The following is an 18,304-nucleotide window of genomic DNA, read 5'->3' on the forward strand; positions in this document are numbered from 1 at the left end:
AAACTTGTTTTTCATGTTTCAGAAAAGAAGTGTGCAATTTTTCTTTCATTTCCTGAAATGATATTCATACATTCCTATTTTTTAGTTCAAGTCTAATGTACGGTCTTGATGCTTTCCTGATAAACTATGACAAAGGGAAAACCCGATTTGAAAAACTGCAGTACTGCAGGACATATTTAAGTTTATTTTTTCATTAAAATGCAAATGAAAGATTGACTGCAGAGGGCAGTGAGCGTTGAGAGTTATATCGTAGAGATGAAGAAAATGGGATGTGCTTTTGTAGTTCAGCAGAGAAGACTTTAACCAAGGTTGATAACGCTACTTGGGATTTCAGTTCAGCGTTGCCAGGGTTGTCAGCCCAATGCAGGAAGGCAGGAGCTGACTAGGATAGTGTATTGCTAAGCATTTTTACCACATTAAATTGTCAACAATTCTAAATTAAAACAGATACTCATCATCTCTTACCTCTTCCTCAAAGGCTATAGGGATATATAACTGTCACTACAGAAAATGCAGCATTTTTGATAGGATCACCAGATATTTTTTTGGTACTTGCAGTTTTTAAAGACATAACAAGGGGAAATATACATGTATTAGGGCATGTGCTGATTAAAATTTATTTAGATGTTGCCCACACATTTTTACTTTGTGATATTATTTATACTTGTAATTATCTTCTCTAATTATCTTGTCTGTTAACCACTTGCCCTCATGAGTATTTACCCCCCTCCCTCGGCAGGCCATTTTTGCGTTACGGTGCTGCGTTACTTTAACTGACAATTGCATGTTAGTGCAATGCTGCACCCAAATGAAATTTACGTCTTTTTTTCCCATGAAATGAGCTATAGTAGTATTAATCGCCTAATAGCATTTAATCGTAGTATTTAATCGCCTGTGTGTTTTTTTATTTTTTGTGCTATAAAAAAAAAAAAAGACCGACAATTTTGAGAGAAAAAAAATATTTTTTACTTTTTGCTATTAAACATGTCCAGTAAAAAAAAAAAATTTAAAAATAAAATTTCATCATAAATTAGGCTAGCGCCCCCTAAGCGGAAATGCAAAATCATGTACATATATGTGATTTTGCACTCCCATGCCGCCCTGTAGCAGTATTTCTGCTATAGAGCGGTCAGGAAGCGGTAAATATATTCCTATTTTATGCACATTGTTATTAAGTTGTATAAGTGCTTAAAATTTGCTGTATTCATTTTTCTTTAAGACAATTTTTGACTTTTTTGCTAATAAACATGTCCAGTAAGAAAAAAATTTTAAAATCAAATTTCGTCATAAATTTACGCCAAAATGTATTGTTCTACATGTCTTTGCTAAACAAAAAATCCCAATACGTGTAAATTAATCGGTTTACGTGAAAGTTAAAGCATTTACAAATAGTGGTATATACACTGGGATTTTTTTTTTTCAAGATTTTTACTAGTAATGGCGGCAATCATCGATTTAAAGCGGGACTGCGGCAGACAGTCTGACCCTGGGGGGAAATAACTTGGTGTCACTGACATCCCCAGTGACACCAATACAGTAATCATTGCTAAAAAAAAAAAAGCACTGACACTGTACTAATGGCACTGGGCAGAATGGGGTTAAGTAGAGAGGCAAAGAGTTAACTTTGAGCAGGGAGTGTTTTACTAGGGGGCGGTGTGTGTGTGTTTCACTGTAAGCACACTGCTCTGGATGGCTGTGCTGTGCAAACAAAACAGTCCTCCTCCCCGTCAGCGATCGTCAGAAATCACCAGGCGGCGGTGAGTAATTACTGACCGGGGCCCAGTGATTGACAGCCACGGCCGCAAAAGGCGGCGCAGGTAGGGAGCGCGCACCCCCTACCCGGAAGTGCAAAATCATGTACATATACGTGATTTTGCGCACCTGTGCCGTTGTGTATTTCTGCTATAGGGCGGATGGTAGGCGGTTAATTATGTTTCATCAGAACTCTCCCAGCTTGTTAGTATCACCAATATGCCAACAAAAATTTCTGTAGCATAAAAAGTGTTCAATAGAATTCCTAAAAAGATATATCCAGTACAAGCTCAAACATTTTCTTAAATCAAAGGAATGTACAGGTGAAACTTGAAAAATTAGAATATCATGCAAAAGTTCATTTATTTCAGTAATGCAACTTAAAAGGTGAAACTAATCTATGAGAAGAGACTCATTACATGCAAAGCAAGATAGTTCAAGACGTGATTTGTCAAAATTGTGATGATTATGGCTTACAGCTCATGAAAACCCCAAATCCACAATCTCAGAAAATTAGAATATTGTGAAAAGGTGCAATATTCTAGGCTCAAAGTGTCCCACTCTAATCAGCTAATTACGCCATAACACCTGCAAAGGGTTCCTGAGCTTTTAAATGGTCTCTCAGTCTGGTTCAGTAGGAATCACAATCATGGGAAAGACTGCTGACCTGACAGTTGTGCAGAAAACCATCATTGACACCCTCCTTAAGGAGGAAAAGCCTCAAAAGGTAATTGCAAAAGAAGTTGGATGTTCCCAAAGTGCTGTATCAAAGCACATTAATAGAAAGTTATGTGGAAGGGAAAAGTGTGGAAGAAAAAAGGTACACAAGCAGCAGAGATGACTGCAGCCTGGAGAGGATTTTCAGGAAAAGGCCATTCAAAAGTGTTGGGGACTTTCACTAGGAGTGGACTGAGGCTGGAGTCAGTGCATCAAGAGCCACCACACACAGACGGATCCTGGACACGGGCTTCAAATGTCGTATTCCTCTTGTCAAGCCGCTCCTGAACAACAAACAACGTCAGAAGCGTCTTACCTGGGCTAAAGAAAAATAGACCTGGTTTGTTGCTCGGTGCTCCAAAGTCCTCTTTTCTGATGAGAGCAACTTTTGCATTTCATTTGGAAACCAAGGACCCAGAGTATGGAGGAAGAATGAGAGGCACACACTGCAAGATGCTTGAAGTCCAGTGTGAGGTTTCCACAGTCTGTGTTGATTTAGGAAGTCATGTCATCTGCTGGTGTTGGTCCACTGTGCTTCATTAAGTCAACGCAGCCGTCTACCAGGAGATTTTTTGAGCACTTCATGCTTCCTTCCGCAGTCGAGCTTTATGGAGATGCTGACTTCACTTTCCAGAAGGACTTGGCACCTACTCACACTGCCAAAAGCAAAACCTGGTTCAATGACCGTGGGATTACTGTGCTTGATTGGCCAGCAAACTCGCCTGACCTGAACCCCATAGAGAATCTATGGGGCATTGCCAAGAGAAAGATGAGAGACATGAGACCGAACAATGCAGAAGAGCTGAAGGCCGCTATTGAAGCATCCTGGTCTTCCATAACACCTCAGCAGTGCCACAGGCCGATAGCTTCCATGCCACGCCGCATTGAGGCAGTAATTGCTGCAAAAGGGGTACAAACCAAGTACTGAGTACATATGCATGTTTATACTTTTCAGAGGTCCGATATTGTTCTATGTACAATCCTTGTTTTATTGATTGCATGTAATATTCTAATTTTCTGAGATTGTGGATTTGGGGTTTTCATGAGCTGTAAGCCATAATCATCACAATTATGACAAATCACGGCTTGAACTATCTTGCTTTGCATGTAATGAGTCTATCTCATATATTAGTTCCACCTTTTAAGTTGCATTACTGAAATAAATGAACTTTTGCATGATATTCTAATTTTTCGAGTTTCACCTGTATAATGGTTTTGTATATTTTTTTAATTATTGTCAGTGCAGTCTTCAGGGGTCTGTGAGGCCCTGTAGCTGGACAGCCAATGGGAAGTGTCCACATCACACTTTGCACTACAGATGATAACAAATTGTAAACAAGGATTTATGTAAGTAAAACAGGCATTTACTTTTTTTTTTAATTATTGCAGCGATTCTTTAGAGTTGGGTGTGGGTATGGTTTCTGTGTGGGACTGGACACAGTAAAGCTTTAAATAAAAGTGTCCTAAAACCATTACATTTTGTTTTTAAAATACAAATGCTCTGGTACAGTACTCAAGGTATGCCGACATAATGTATCCAAAAAATGACCCCTAATTTATGAGCATCCAAAGCTTAGAAAAGCATAGATAATGACCAATAAATTATGTATTCTACTAGTTACAGATTTTCAATGGCAAAAAGACCTGTAAAAAATTAGCAGGCAATGAATTTGACAGATCTAGACACAGCTATTTCTTATCTAAATGCTTTCATTGCTTCTGATTTTTGATACTGCTTAATGGTCAGGAACACCTTAGTTTTGTATCATATATTCATTGAACAGTTTATCTTACTCTCCTATTCTCTTTCACTTCTATACGGATAGTAATTTTCAACAAAGCAAGTGATCAATATTTTCCAAATGAAATAGATAATAATCATCCTTTGCCTCGTCCTCAGAGGATATATCTCAGCTACTGCTACAGCATCTGTTATCTGCATTATCCATGTTATATGTTTCTCAAGTTGATGTTGCTGAGCTAGGTGCTTTCTCTAGTTCCACTTGAAGTTGTCAGTACACATGGATTAACAAATAGCTAACCCCTAATGCAGTGCATTATATTATCTACTAATTCTAATTCTTTCCTCAGTCTTGTTAAAAGAATCAGGTAACCTGTCATCATACAAAGCAGATAGATTTATGCTTCTTCCTACACTATCTGTTTTATCCTTTAACCTCCTCCCTCTGTATTGATTACTTTTGTCTTTCACTGAACTATAGTGGCCTGTATGTTTCACCCATAAAAACTCTTTCCCTATACACGAATGACATTCCCACCTTCAGCTACTAATAGGCAGAGCCCACTGCGATCTATTCATTCATATGTATTTAGGAAGGAAAAATTACTGAAGATGTAGTCCAGCATGCATACAATATACATTTCATGTCCATGTAACTGCATGGAGTTTGCATGTTCCTATTATGGTCATGACTACAAACATCAAATGGTCTAAAAATATATTTTATTTCTAGTCAGTCAAATATGAAATACAGTGGCAAGGGAAAGTATGTGAGCCCCTAGGAATTAACTAGTTTTCTGCAGTAATTTGTCAAAATGCAATCTGATCCTCATCTAAGCAAGAATAGACAAACACAATGGGGGTCATTTACTAAAACTGAAAAGTGCAAAATCTGGTGCAGCTCTGCATAAAAAAACAATCAGCTTTCGGGGGGTTTTTTATGCTTAATTGAACAAGCTGACAACAGAAACTGATTGGCTGCCATGCACAACTGCACCAGATTCTGAGTGCACCAGTTTTATTAAATCTTCCCCATTGTGCTTACGTTAACACATCAACAATTCATATTTCTCATGTCTTTATTGGACTAACCACAGTGCTGAAGGAAAAAGTAAGGGAACGCTTGCAGTTAATAGCTGCTCAAATTACCTTTCTGTAGCTCTGGATCAGACATGCACAATGTTCAGGAAGAATTTTTGACCATTCCTCCTTACAAAACTGTTTCAGCTCAGACACATTTCTAGGATGTCTGGTGTGAAAGACTCTCTTGAGGTCTTTCCATAGCATCTCTATGGGGCTAAGGTCTGGGCTCTGACTAAGCCACTTTAACAGGTGAATTTTCTTTTTCTGAAGCCAGTCTGTGGTGGATTTACTTCGATACTTAGGGCCATTGTCTTACTTCATATCCTGTAGGATATTTTGGTAAACTTAGGAATTCATTTTCCCTTTGATGATGGAAAGCGGTGCAGGCCCTGCGGCAGTAAAGCAAGCCCAAATCATGATGTTTCCTCCACCATACTTAACCTATGGGATAAAGTTTTGATGTTGGTAAGCTGTGCCTTTTTCGTGCCACACATAGTGCTTAGTATTCTTACCGAACAATTCAACTTTTGTTTCATCAGCGCAGAAAACATTTCCCCAGTAGTGTTGTGGTTTGCCAAGGTGCTCATTGGACAGCTTCTCACATACTATTTTTTTTTGGGGGGAGAGAAGCAGCTTCCTCTGTGATGTTCTGCCATAGACACCGTGCCTGTTCGAAGACTTACTGTATGTATGGTAGATTCATAAATAGAGATTTTTGCCAGTTCAAGTGATGTCTTCAAGCCTTTGGAGTCATCTTGACTGAGTACCTATTTCTGGGAAGAGTAGTCACAGTACTAGACTGTCTCAATTTATAGACAATTTATCTAACTGTTGATTGATGGACGCCTAAACACTTTGAGATTGCTTTGTATCCCTTTACCAGCCTTATGCATATCAACTACTCTTCATTGTATGTCTATAGAGAGCTCCTTTTTACAAGGCATGGTTCACATTAGATAATGCTTCTTATGAACAGCAATCTTAATATGTCTGAGTGCCTTTTATCAATCAAAGCAGCTCTAAATCACACCTTCAAAATCATTTCATTAGTTGGACTCCAGGTGTGCAAACTACTGACTCCAATAAGCGTTGGCTGATGTAATTTTTCTAACTCAAGGGCTCACTTACCTTTTTCTCCAGCACTGTGTATGTTTAATGGGTGTGTGCAATAAAGACTAAATACATTAGAACTGCTTTATCAGCTTAAGCACATTGTGTTTGTCTATTGTTGTGACTTAGAGGAGGATCAGATCACATTTTATGGCAAATTACTTCAGAAAACCAGTTAATTCCAAGCGGTTCACATACTTTTCCTTGCCACTGTAATACATACATTTTTAAGTAGCCAATTATCTAGCCAGCAGATTGAACTCTAGGATTCTTTTTACATGCTTTCCATTTATACTTGCCATGGTGTTATGAAAAGTCAGTTGTTCAGAGATACACCGCTCACAATAAAGTTTACACAGACAAGTAAGTAAGTCATAAGAGTGCCTCATTCCTTACTTAACAGCTCAGTTTGAAGTTTAAATCACATTGGGATAGCCTGACAGGGGCATATTTTCAGCTGACTCTTTAGCTAATCCAGTGTACTCTGGGAATCATTTGATATGTATTCAATTTTTACTTACGTTTAAATATAGTATACATACACACACTAAAAAACAGATATACAACATAACCAGGAAACTGGGGCTGGCCTATTAGTGTAGAGGAGTTGAGGGTCAGGTAAGTAAATCTGCTTTTTTATGTCCACTAGATATAAAGCAGCAGCTCCTAGACATGAACCAGCAGAATCCACCACCCCCCATCCCCCCCCCCCCCCAGAGATGCATTCATTTCTGCATTTTATATTTGCCTGGAGTTCAGATTTTTAAAAATGCAAGGATGCTAAAAAATACCAAACAATAGTGAATTGCTTAAACTTAAGATCTGCACTACATTTAACTGATATCTAGACAAGGTTTAGGATACAAGTCATTACTTACATCTGTAAGACGGCTTCCCCTAAAACAAAAAAAGAAAAAAAAATCAACTCTTGAATGCCACGTTACATGAGAGAGAAAAAAAAAAGCACAATGTCCCAACAGTACAGTTACAGCTCCAATCCAGTTTATGGTGAGTTACTGTGCCAGCAATACAATACAAGATTTTGGAAAGAATGCTGTAAACAATAGAACAGGCCACAACCATGGGGAAAAAAAGTAATCACATAGGTGGTGTGAAGGTGAGATTTTGACTAGAGTAGGGGACTGGATTTTTTTTTAACCAACATGAACTTTAAAAGAGGAGCAAGGGAATCAAACAGAACAAACATACATACTCACCTAGCTGGCTGCACCATTAGTCTGATTCTGCAGCTGTCCCCCATCCCCTCACTGAGAAATGAGTGATCATCCAGTTCTCAGGTTCACTCTGAGCACAGAGCGGTGACTGTCAGTCACTGCTCTCTGCACTGCCCCTCCAGTGCTCACTGGAGTGCTGGACTGTAGAGGGGGCAGGAGCAGCTGGCTCAGGTTCTCAAGTAAGCAACTGCCCAGATTCTTCTATTTCAGCATGCTTATTTAAGAGACTATTACAAGAGGAATCTATCTAGAGAATTTATTACTAATGGTAATAGAGTCAAAAATTAGTAAACCCTATGAAACATAAAAAGGGAAATAAAACATGTATTTATACTAAATTAAAAAATAAATAAGCTGAAACAACTTATATCCCCGCGCTTTAGTGAAGGCGAATACTAAATAAAGCCTAAATAAAATTTAATAAAGCAGCTGTTTTAAATAATGTTGTATATAGAGTTGAGTGAGCGAATTTGGCCATCCTCATAAACAGCACTCAGTATTAAATAACATAAACCAAATAACCAGAAATTAATATATAAGTCACTAAATAAACAAATAACTGGATGGAGAATAAAGGAAAAGATGAGACTTCCACCACGGTGTGTCAGTGTGAATATAAATACAGCCCAGTTGGCCTGACCCGTATAATATTGTGTATAAAAACTTTTCTTTTTAACAAAATCACATAAATATCCAAAATATCAAAAACAAACCCCACTAATGTAAACAAATGTTCAGAAAAGTCTCTTTTTTTCTTCTTTTCAGCGAAAAATCTTTTTCTCAACACCCGCAAATTCTGATGCCAATATACCTCAAAAAGAAAAAACTTAACATAGTGTCATACCTTTTGGTAATAAATACACACGTGCCCCTTCCAGTGCAACATGCAATACTTGTGAAAAACTCAAAAAATAAAAAAAAATAAAAAAAATAAAAATATATATATATATATATATATATATAGTGTGTTAATCTCTATGCGAATATCTACATATACGCATATATTTTAAATCTCTGTGCAACCAAATACTTAACCAGTGAAACACTCACACATCATATCCACTATGTGAATCTGTGTAAACAACTCAAATTTTATCACTGCAAAATGTGTAACACCACACTATATTTGTCAGTGATCCCCTTGAACCCTACACACATCCCCAACCAAAACGATCTCCAACTCGTGTGCTAAATGGGTAATTACCCTATATATCCAAAAACAGGGCTTGATACAAATCTCCTTAACTGTAGAATTCCATCCAGTATTAGATCCAGTAAAACAGTTTTTCTTCCATTCTCCTCATAAGAAAATCGAAATTACATATGGTAGATTCAATAAATAACATCCTTTATTCAGTAACTTACATTACAATTTGAATAAGGCAGCTCCTCCTCATAGAGATGCACATACAGACAGACTAGGGAACACTGGCCATATGTTCCCACTTCCAAGATGGCCGCGATCACACTTCCTGTCAACTTCGATGCATCTGACGTCACGTGTCACTGACGCGTTTCGTCACTTCCTATGACTTTTTAAAAAGTCCACCTTTGTGATCCTATAGTGATTAACACCCCATCAAAATGAACACTCACCAGATACTGGTGAGTAACCAGCAGCGGAAAATCAATCCTCCTTAGTAATACGTTTTGTTGAAGGACCAGCAGTGGAAACCTCCTCCTCAATACCAGAAACCAAGATCACCATCCAACAGGTAAAAACCAGTGATCTCCCCTGACGTGGGGCGTGACCATCCGTGACGTGAGCATGCTCACCGGGCCCACGTGATGTGACCACGTGACCGCTATCGCAGAAGTTCAGTGTGGGAAACGTGTGGTGAGACTGTCACTCACCGCTGAAGCAGTATACATTACCTGGAGTGTGCATATGTTTTGCCTATTGTATATTTACTCAATATGAGTGCATTTTAAGGGGGGGTTTTGAATAAATGTGTTTTAAAAGGAATCGCACTATGTGGCTTTTTTCATGCTTTTATCCCTATATGGAATTGGAATATTGAGATTGATTATTGGTAGTGAGGAGTCCAGAAGGAGAGAGATCAATGGTTTTTACCTGTTGGATGGTGATCTTGGTTCCTGGTATTGAGGAGGAGGTTTCCACTGCTGGTCCTTCAACAATACTTATTACTAAGGAGGATTGATTTTCCACTGCTGGTTGATGGGGTGCTAATCACTATAGGATCACAAAGGTGGTGTACCGGACCTTTTAAAGAATTATTATATGGATCAGGCGAACTGAACTGTATTTATATTCACACTGACACACGGTGGTGGAAGTCTCGTCTTTTCCTTTATTCTCCATCCAGTTATTTGTTTATTTATTTAGTGATTTATATATTAATTTCTGGTTATTTGATTTATGTTATTTAATACTGAGCGCTGTTTATGAGAACGGCAAAATTCGCTCATACAACTCTATGTATTTATATTAGGCTGCTGTGTCACACTAGATATCAAGGTAATCCTGTGAGCAAGCCGATACTCCGGTTATGCATAGTATATAAATAATTCATGAAATTACGGGTTTAGGATGAAGGACCCATGGACTGTGGTATGTGCCCAGTTTTTTCAATTAATAAGGTTTTAGGTTAAGTTCACACCTATGCAGGTTGCGGTGGATGCATTTTCCCAGTGCATTTTGGTTTTTATCCCACACATTATTGGTGTGTTTTTAATGCTTTTTTTATGCTTTTTACATTTTTGGTGTTAATATTGCTAGGGGGAGGTGTATGTTGTCATACAGGAAACACAACAAAAATGCATGCACAGGTGTTTTTCATGCAGTTTTGATGCGGTTCCATTGAAGTCTATTGAAACTTAAATGCAATATGCTGCGGGAAACAAAGCTCCAGACCCTTTCCAAAAACCACACAGATGTGAACCACAGCCATCGCGAAATCATGTTAAATGGACTGTGGTATGTTTCTGCACTGAAAACCGCAGAATGTTATGCTCATACTCCTATACCAATGAAATCTGCCCACATACAGTATACTAGCTAAAATCACTGCCAGAGAACTAGCAAAAGGGAACGTTAAAAGATCACAAACACTAATGCCCCGTACACACTATAAGAATATTGTACGCAAATTTTCGTACGAGGACCGATCGTCCGATAATCGGATCGTTAATACACAGCTTTTGAGAGCCGATCACGACAATTTGTGCAACAATATCTGAAGGGAAAAGCGCAAAAATGTTTCTTGTATGATACCAGATTGTACGATTTTTTTGTTCAATCAGCACAGTAGTCGTCCGAAAATACAATACAATACATGACATCACTTTCAAAATTTTCTTTCATAGGATAATTTTTGTATCTTTAATAACGTTTTCACTTTCGATGTGAAACTAGCAGGCGAAAAAAAACGGGCGATTGTTCCTCCAATATTCTCATCGTGTGTATGGAGCTTAATGCTAGCAGGTTTTCCTGTATTAATTTCTGACTTCCAGCAAGATAGCTTCCTCAATGAAAGAATGGCATGATGGGAAAATGTTTTGCTCAAAAAAAGTCACAAGTACTCTATTTAGTCATGTTTTATTATCAACAGAGCCACACAGCCCATACTCACCAGCAGTTCAGTTTCCTCACACTATCTAACTCGGAAGCTTTTGCCCTGGATAGAACTTGCTTTCGCGTTAACTTCATTACGGTTTGTTACTGTGTGATAAATAAACAAATGAGCAACAATCTAGTTAATACATACACACAAACAACAGAAGTCATTGAATATGGGAAAGAAATAAATGTATATCAATTACCCTCACCCAAATCAGCCACCCTGATCTCCTTATAATCAAATAATCATTCTCAAAGACAGAAGGTGGACACAGCTAGCCCTAAAATACGAGTATTATCTATGAGTAAACACTTAAAGGATAACGCCACTTTTGTTGAGAAAAAAAACATTCCCCTCTAGGTGATCTATGTACACTGCAGAGATTTTAACAAACTTTGTTGCAGATTCCAACCTTATGTTATTCAGAAAAAATCATTTGTTTGTCTGTGGCCATGGTAGAGTGAATCTGTATGGGAGTGATTTCATAAATATCAGTCAGCTGCTGTACCTGCAGGACTCTAATGAGGACATTGGCAGGGTCTGCATCCCTTTAGGAGTATCTCATCAAAAATGAAATTTTTGTTGTACGGGATGCCAAAAATGTGGCTTGTACCTTAGTGCAAACTTCTTGGAAAATCAGTAAGCCAATCAAACAAGCAGGAAATTACATTTTTAGGGGGCGTTCTGTACACCATCTGTGTGCAGAACTCCTCCAGGTAGCCATGTTGCATTGAATTTTACAGAAAATTACAGCATTGTATGAAACGGAAAGGTAATTTTTAAGAACATTCAATTACAATATGACTTGAGCTGCAATGGTATACGCTATATCAAGGCTTGAAAAAGCCGCTCGCCAAATGCAAGGAGAAATTCCTCTGTGGCGAGCACCGAGCACAGGTGAAGCATGGAGCGACTGCACCTGCGCTCCAAGCCTCATTGTGAAGCCGAGTTCTGGTTTACAATTTCTGTTTTTTTCGGCTCCGCTGAGAGGACACACCCTCTCCACCGCCACGGGGAATTTGGAGGGACTAGGAGTAAGTACTGTATACATGTCATATCACTACAATGGAGTACAGGGGAGCTGGGAAATACATTACTGTGTACAGTTTTATATTTTGGACTCTTTATTCTAAAGAAAAATTTAATTTCATAAGCTTTAAGGGGGCGTGGTTGTGGGTGGGGTTTGGGGCGGACCTAGGCAAGGTTGGGTGGGGCAACTGGTGGAGAGTAAGTTTTGTGACCGGCTAGTAGGTCTGGACTCAAATTTTTAACCCTTGCGCTATATTATTATTATTTTTCTTTTTTTTTTTATTTGCTAAAAAGGTCACTCCACAAAAGCAGAGTTACCCTTTTAGCTCAATTAACACTGGGATATACAGTATTTATAAAGCAGCTATTCTGCATTTATTAAAAAGAAAAATCAAACAAAGGAAAAAGCAAAGTTGACCACGCAGGGGATTTTCTCCAGCAAACAGATAACCAAAAAATGCCGAGTCACTTGGCTCAGTCATCAGCAGCACTACTGTTATTAGCACTGGTCCCTCGGGACTCTTGGCTCACATAGCCTTATAGATTGCAGCAACCTGCTGCACAGCCCACTCCTGGCCTCTAGATAAAGGTTGTCCTGACACCCCGGGCTCTCTTACTCTTCCAGACTTAAGAATACCCCCAGTCCCCTGAACTTATGATTTGCCTCAGCTCTCTCAGTCCTGCAGGCTCGCTCAGCTGTCCCAACCCTCCTGCAGGAAGAAAAACTGTCCAACATTGAGTCTCATCTACCAAGTGGATCGCCTCTTCTAGCTGGGGTACACACCTCTTTCCAAACAAGCTATGGCCAGCTCCGGGCTTATAGAGAATGTGCACACGTGTTCACTCACACTGCCTGCAAGTCTCCAGCAAGACCTGAACATAGGATTGAAGTTCCAGGCCCTGATCTAGGATTACAAAACCCAGAGAAACCTGCAGTTTTCTGCACTCACAATATACACTCCGAAGCCCCGTACTCTACATTAGTATGAATCTTCTGTCATTCCTATATCCATTTTCACAGTGGCAGGGCTTTGCTCTGTCACAACATACACTATATTGTCAAAAGTATTGGGAAACCCCTCCAAATCATTGGATTCAGGTGTTTCAATCCTCTCCATGGCCACAGGTGTATAAAATCAAGCACCTAGGCATGCAGACTGCTTCTACAAACATTTGTGAAATAATGGGTCGCTCTCAAGAGCTCAGTGAATTTAAGAGTGGTACCCTGATAGGTTGGTGTTATAACAAAAGTGGAAGCAACTGGGAATAACAGCAACTCAGCCAAAAAGTGGTGCGCCATGTAAAATGACAAAGCGGGGTCAACACATGCTAAAGCGCACAGTGCGCAGAAGTCATCAACTGTCTTCAGAGTCAGACAAACTTTATATGGCCTTCAGATTACCACAACAACAGTGCGTAAAGCGCTTCATAGAATGGGTTTCCATGGCTGAGCAGCTGCGCCCAAGCCTTACTTCACCAAGTGCAATACAAAGCATCGGATGCAGTGGTGTAAAGCACGCCGTCACTGGACTCTAGAACAGTGGAGACGTGTTCTCTGGAGTGACAAATCACGCTTCTCTGTCTGCCAGTCCGATGGACGTGTCTGGGTTTGGCAGTTGCCAGGAGAACGGCATTTGCCTGACTGCATGGTGCCAAGTGTAATGTTTGGTGGAAGGGGGATTATGGTGTGGGGTTGTTTTTCAAGGGTTGAGCTTGGCCCCTTAGTTTCAGTGAAGGGAACTCTTAAGGCATTAGCAAACCAAGACATTTTGGACATTTTCATGCTCCCAACTTTGTGGGAACAGTTTGGGGATGGTCCCTTCCTGTTCCAACATATATGCACACCAGTGCACAAAGCAATGTCCATAAAGACATGGATGAGTGAGTTTGGGGTGGAGGAACTAGACTGGCCTGCACAGAGTCCTGACCTCAACCCTACAGAACACCTTTGGGATGAATTAGAGTCCGACATCAGTGCCTGACCTCACAAATGTGCTTCTGGAAGAATGGTCAAACACTCCCATAGACACACTCCTAAACCTTGTGGACAGGTTTCCCAGAAGAGTTGAAGCTGTTATAGCTCCAAAGGGTGGGCCAACTCAATAAGGAACTCTATGAACTAAGACTGGGATGCCATTAAAGTTCATGCATGGGTGAAGGCAGGCATCCCAATACTTTTGGCAATACTGTATAGTGTATATGTAAACCCAACAACCAAATCTCATATACTCTTGAAAATGTTAATTTCATTTCAAAAGTAACTGTTTGATATTCTGAAATATGCAGCTTTCATTAAAAATAATACCAGCTCACTGTTATACAGTGACAATGGTGAGCCCCTGTTTCTCACCCTGCGTTGCCAACCTTCTAGTGGAGACTACATGTGGCTGTTTCAAAGCACATTATGCAGAGATGGTCCACTGTTGTTACCATTAGGACACAGGCCTTGAGAAATAGCTGGAGTGCATACATGAAAATGGGAAGTGGCTGCAGAAGATCAGAAGCACTGATATACAAGGATAACAAAAAAAAAAAAGGGGGAAAACAAAAATTTTCCTTTGCCAAACTAAATGTCAGTTAAAGTAGTTGTAAAGGCTCAAGGTATTTTACCTTCTGTATGCAGCAGCCCCCCCCAAATACCTACCCATGCCCCATCACGATCCAGCAATGTGCACGAGAGCCTTGGCCCTCTGGGGACCCTTCCTCCTCATTGGCTGAGACAGCAGCAGGAGCCAATGACTGCTGCTGTCAGTCACAACCAGTGAGCAAATGAGGAGAGCGAGGGGGTGGGGCCGAGCCAAAGCTTTGTGTATGAATGGACACGCAGAGCAGCGGCTTGGGAGCAAGCCTGCTTGAGTGCCCCCCATAGCAAGCTGCTTGGTCTTGGGGCACTAGACAGGAGGGAGGGGTCAGGAGTGCCAGCAGGGGAACCGGGAAGAGGAGGATCAAGGTTGCTCTGTGCAAAACCACTGCACAGAGCAAGTATGTATGACATGTTTGTTATGTAAAAAACAAAAACTAAAACTGCTTTTAATATCACTTTAAAGTTTACAGTGACTTTATTGTGGGAAGTGAACCATGCAAGTTTGGTGGTGTGGAAAAAAGTCACTTATTTATTTATGATACATAATGCTTTAACAAACTGTCATTCAGTTGGTGTTTACCTCCACTTTTGCTTACACTTGTATTGTATCCTGGATCCAGCCCTGCATAGAATACTCGCCTGTCCCTGATCCAGTGAGATAGAACCTGAGCTGCTTGTCTAAACCTTATGAGCAGAGATCACTCATGCACATTCCACCCTTTATTCAATTCTTTAGAGAATTTATACTGTGCCTGGACTATGGAGTACAAATTCTCCATAGAATTGAATAAAAAGAGTGTACTACACAAACCTGCATGGGAGCTGGAGCTGGGATACAGTACAATCAAACTGTGACTGCACACAGATTAAAGTAGAACGAAGCCATTTGATTTAACCGTTTCTGAAAACAGTTACATTCAAAGCATGCCATGAATCATAACTGGCTCATGTACTTGTGTTCTCAACCAAACTGTCAAACCATCAAATGTCTGGTGTCACAACTGATCAATTGTGAAGCACCATGGCAAATGCAGATCAAACAGAGATCAAGATAGCAGCTTCCTTGGCTGTTAAGGGATAGAAAGGTTTAGTTTCACTTTGAGGGCTCATTCACACCATGAGGCAAGAGATATCAATTTTTCTGCACGCGTTGTGCAAGGGCACAACAAAATCAATTGTCCTCTATGTGCCCTGGTCACAACACTAGCATCATGTGCCGATTTCTTCTGCGCAGGAATGTGCAACTTCTATAAAACTCATTGAAGCTTGCATGAAAACTGATGTAAACTAATGTCTCTGCAAGTGAAATCTGCACATCAGTTTCTATCAGATTTTATGCCCGTATGGTGTGAATGAGGCCTACAGCCCAACTGAACTTTTAAATGAGATAACCACATCCCAAATGAGCAAATCAAAAGTCGTTCCAAGTCTTAAAGTTTGTTTTTTGTTTTAGAAAGCAGCCACAGCAAGAGTAGAAAAGACCTCTCCCTGCCAGTAGGCTGCAGAATGGAACCCCTGCTCTCTGGGTAGAAGCAGTAGTCTCTCAGCAGAGGTCCAACATGTTCCCAGTTGAGTCAAACATATGGCTTTGCAACCAGCAAAGCTCATGCTTTTTATTGTTTGATGCTCTGCAGCTCTGACTCAGTAGGCCACACAGAGGGCAAGGGGCCTTTTCTACAGTGTGCTGGCAGGTGACAGGCTTTTTTAATCAGGCTGAGGCTGCTTTCTACTGAAAGCAAACTGTAAGACATTGCACACCTTTTGTTTTGATTTGCCTAATTTAGCTGTATTTAGCATCCCATTCATACTACTGAGATTACAGATGTGACTGCTGTCGCACAGTGTCACACTACAATAGAAATCATTATTATTTCAATGAAGCCTGTTCCCATCGATGCAGCACATTTTTATAGAACATAAAACTGCTACTTTGGTGCTGTTGCAGCATGATTTTGGCCCCACATACTTTAATGGAAATGCACCAAAACTGCAGATAAAATGCATGCACGTGCATTTTTAGCAGAGTTTTGTAAAGGTTGTTAAGGAGCCGGCACTTGCCGGCATCCTAACAACCAGTGACTCACCCCTGCCTTCCTCATTCAGCTGTCAGGCATGGATTCCCAGCTGATACGTGCATGTAAACAAAGGGGGAAGGGATGTTTAAAAACAACTAAAAATATCCATACCGGGCCCTTCAAATCTGGAATTAATTTGAAGAGGAACATAATGCCAAAAAAAACAATGTGAGGTCCCCTCAAGATCTATACCAGACCCTTATCCGTGCATGCAGCCTGGCAGGCCAGGAAAGGGGGGTGGACGAGCGTGCCCTCCCCCCCCTCCTTCACAATCTGTACCAAACCAGGCCACATACCCTCAACATAGGGAGTAGTTTGCCAGAGAAGACCCCTGTGGTAAATGCCTTCTCCCCATGTTGATGAAGACAAGGACCTCTCCCACTGGGCCAGGGTTGTGGGGGACTGCAAGTGGGGGGCTTAAAAGAGTCTGGATTTTTTTTTTTTTGGGGGGGGGGGGGGTGACCACACAGCATATTGTTTTTGGTGTTGGGTCACTCCTAAATGGCCTTGTATGTATTGTGAGCAAGGCAGGAATGAGTCACTGGTTGTGAGGCTGCCAGCTCCTTAACAACCTGCATTCTTGTCTGTAACAGGACCAGCTTGTATTAACTCATGCAGTCACAGAAGACTACTGCTGAGGGGGTATGGGGGGAGGGGCTGAGAGCTGAAGATTTGAACAAAAAGAGCAGTAAAAAGGACGTCTCATTCAGTGTAAATACTGCCCCTTGTGCTGATTTAAGATTAAAAAAAAACATCTTAAAGTGGAACTAAAGGCAGAGAAACTCACCATTTCAATGGTCCTTCCAGCTTTGGCATCTTCTACTACCGTGTTTCCTCGAAAAAAAGACACTGTCTTATTTTTGGGGTAGGTCTTATTTTTTTAATGTACAGGTGTGGACAAGGGGTGCAGAGATGAGCTGCAGGCAGTTGTGGATGAGCAACAATGTGCGCCAATATGTGGTGCCAGACCTATGTGATCACAGGTCCTGCTGAATTATCAGAACCTATATAACAATAAATACATACAAAAATGATGATGATCCTTATGAAGTCACGTGGTATAGTGACGCAACGCGTAGCTACGCCGTGGCGCAACTTCCGGTCCACGGTGACGTACTTCCGGTACGGGCGCCATCTTGGCACACCCAGAAAGAGTCCTAACCCATGCAGTACACCTCAGGCATGAGGTGTATGCTGTTCGATTGATATTTACCGAGTGGGCATTTTTGGGATTAAAGAGTCTGTTTATCCACTAAAATACTGCACTATGAGGATCTTTTCTCTCACTTACCATTATCTATAGTGAGTGATATGCAGAGCTGGTAACACAATCCTGGGAGGTCTGGATGTCAGATTATATATCTGAGAGGTGAACCACAGGAAGAATTAAGAGGATA

At 40.5% G+C, this 18,304-nt stretch overlaps 1 protein-coding gene across 1 annotated transcript in view; it reads right to left on the reverse strand.

The window, feature by feature from the left end:
• The window catches only part of CFAP410 (cilia and flagella associated protein 410), a 69,514-nt gene that overhangs the window by 46,399 nt on the left and 4,811 nt on the right, over nt 1-18,304 (reverse strand). The window contains exons 2-3 of the mRNA XM_089670080.1: nt 11,232-11,320; nt 7,282-7,300 (exon numbers count right to left, since the gene is read on the reverse strand). Of these exons, the coding sequence (XP_089526206.1) occupies nt 7,282-7,300; nt 11,232-11,308 (96 nt within the window). The 5' untranslated portion in view covers nt 11,309-11,320. The remainder of the gene's footprint in view (nt 1-7,281; nt 7,301-11,231; nt 11,321-18,304) is intronic.

The sequence above is a fragment of the Staurois parvus genome, unplaced genomic scaffold, assembly GCF_062004578.1.
Source record: "Staurois parvus isolate SC_StPar_1 unplaced genomic scaffold, SC_StPar_1.0 ptg000011l, whole genome shotgun sequence".
Taxonomy (NCBI): domain Eukaryota; kingdom Metazoa; phylum Chordata; class Amphibia; order Anura; family Ranidae; genus Staurois; species Staurois parvus.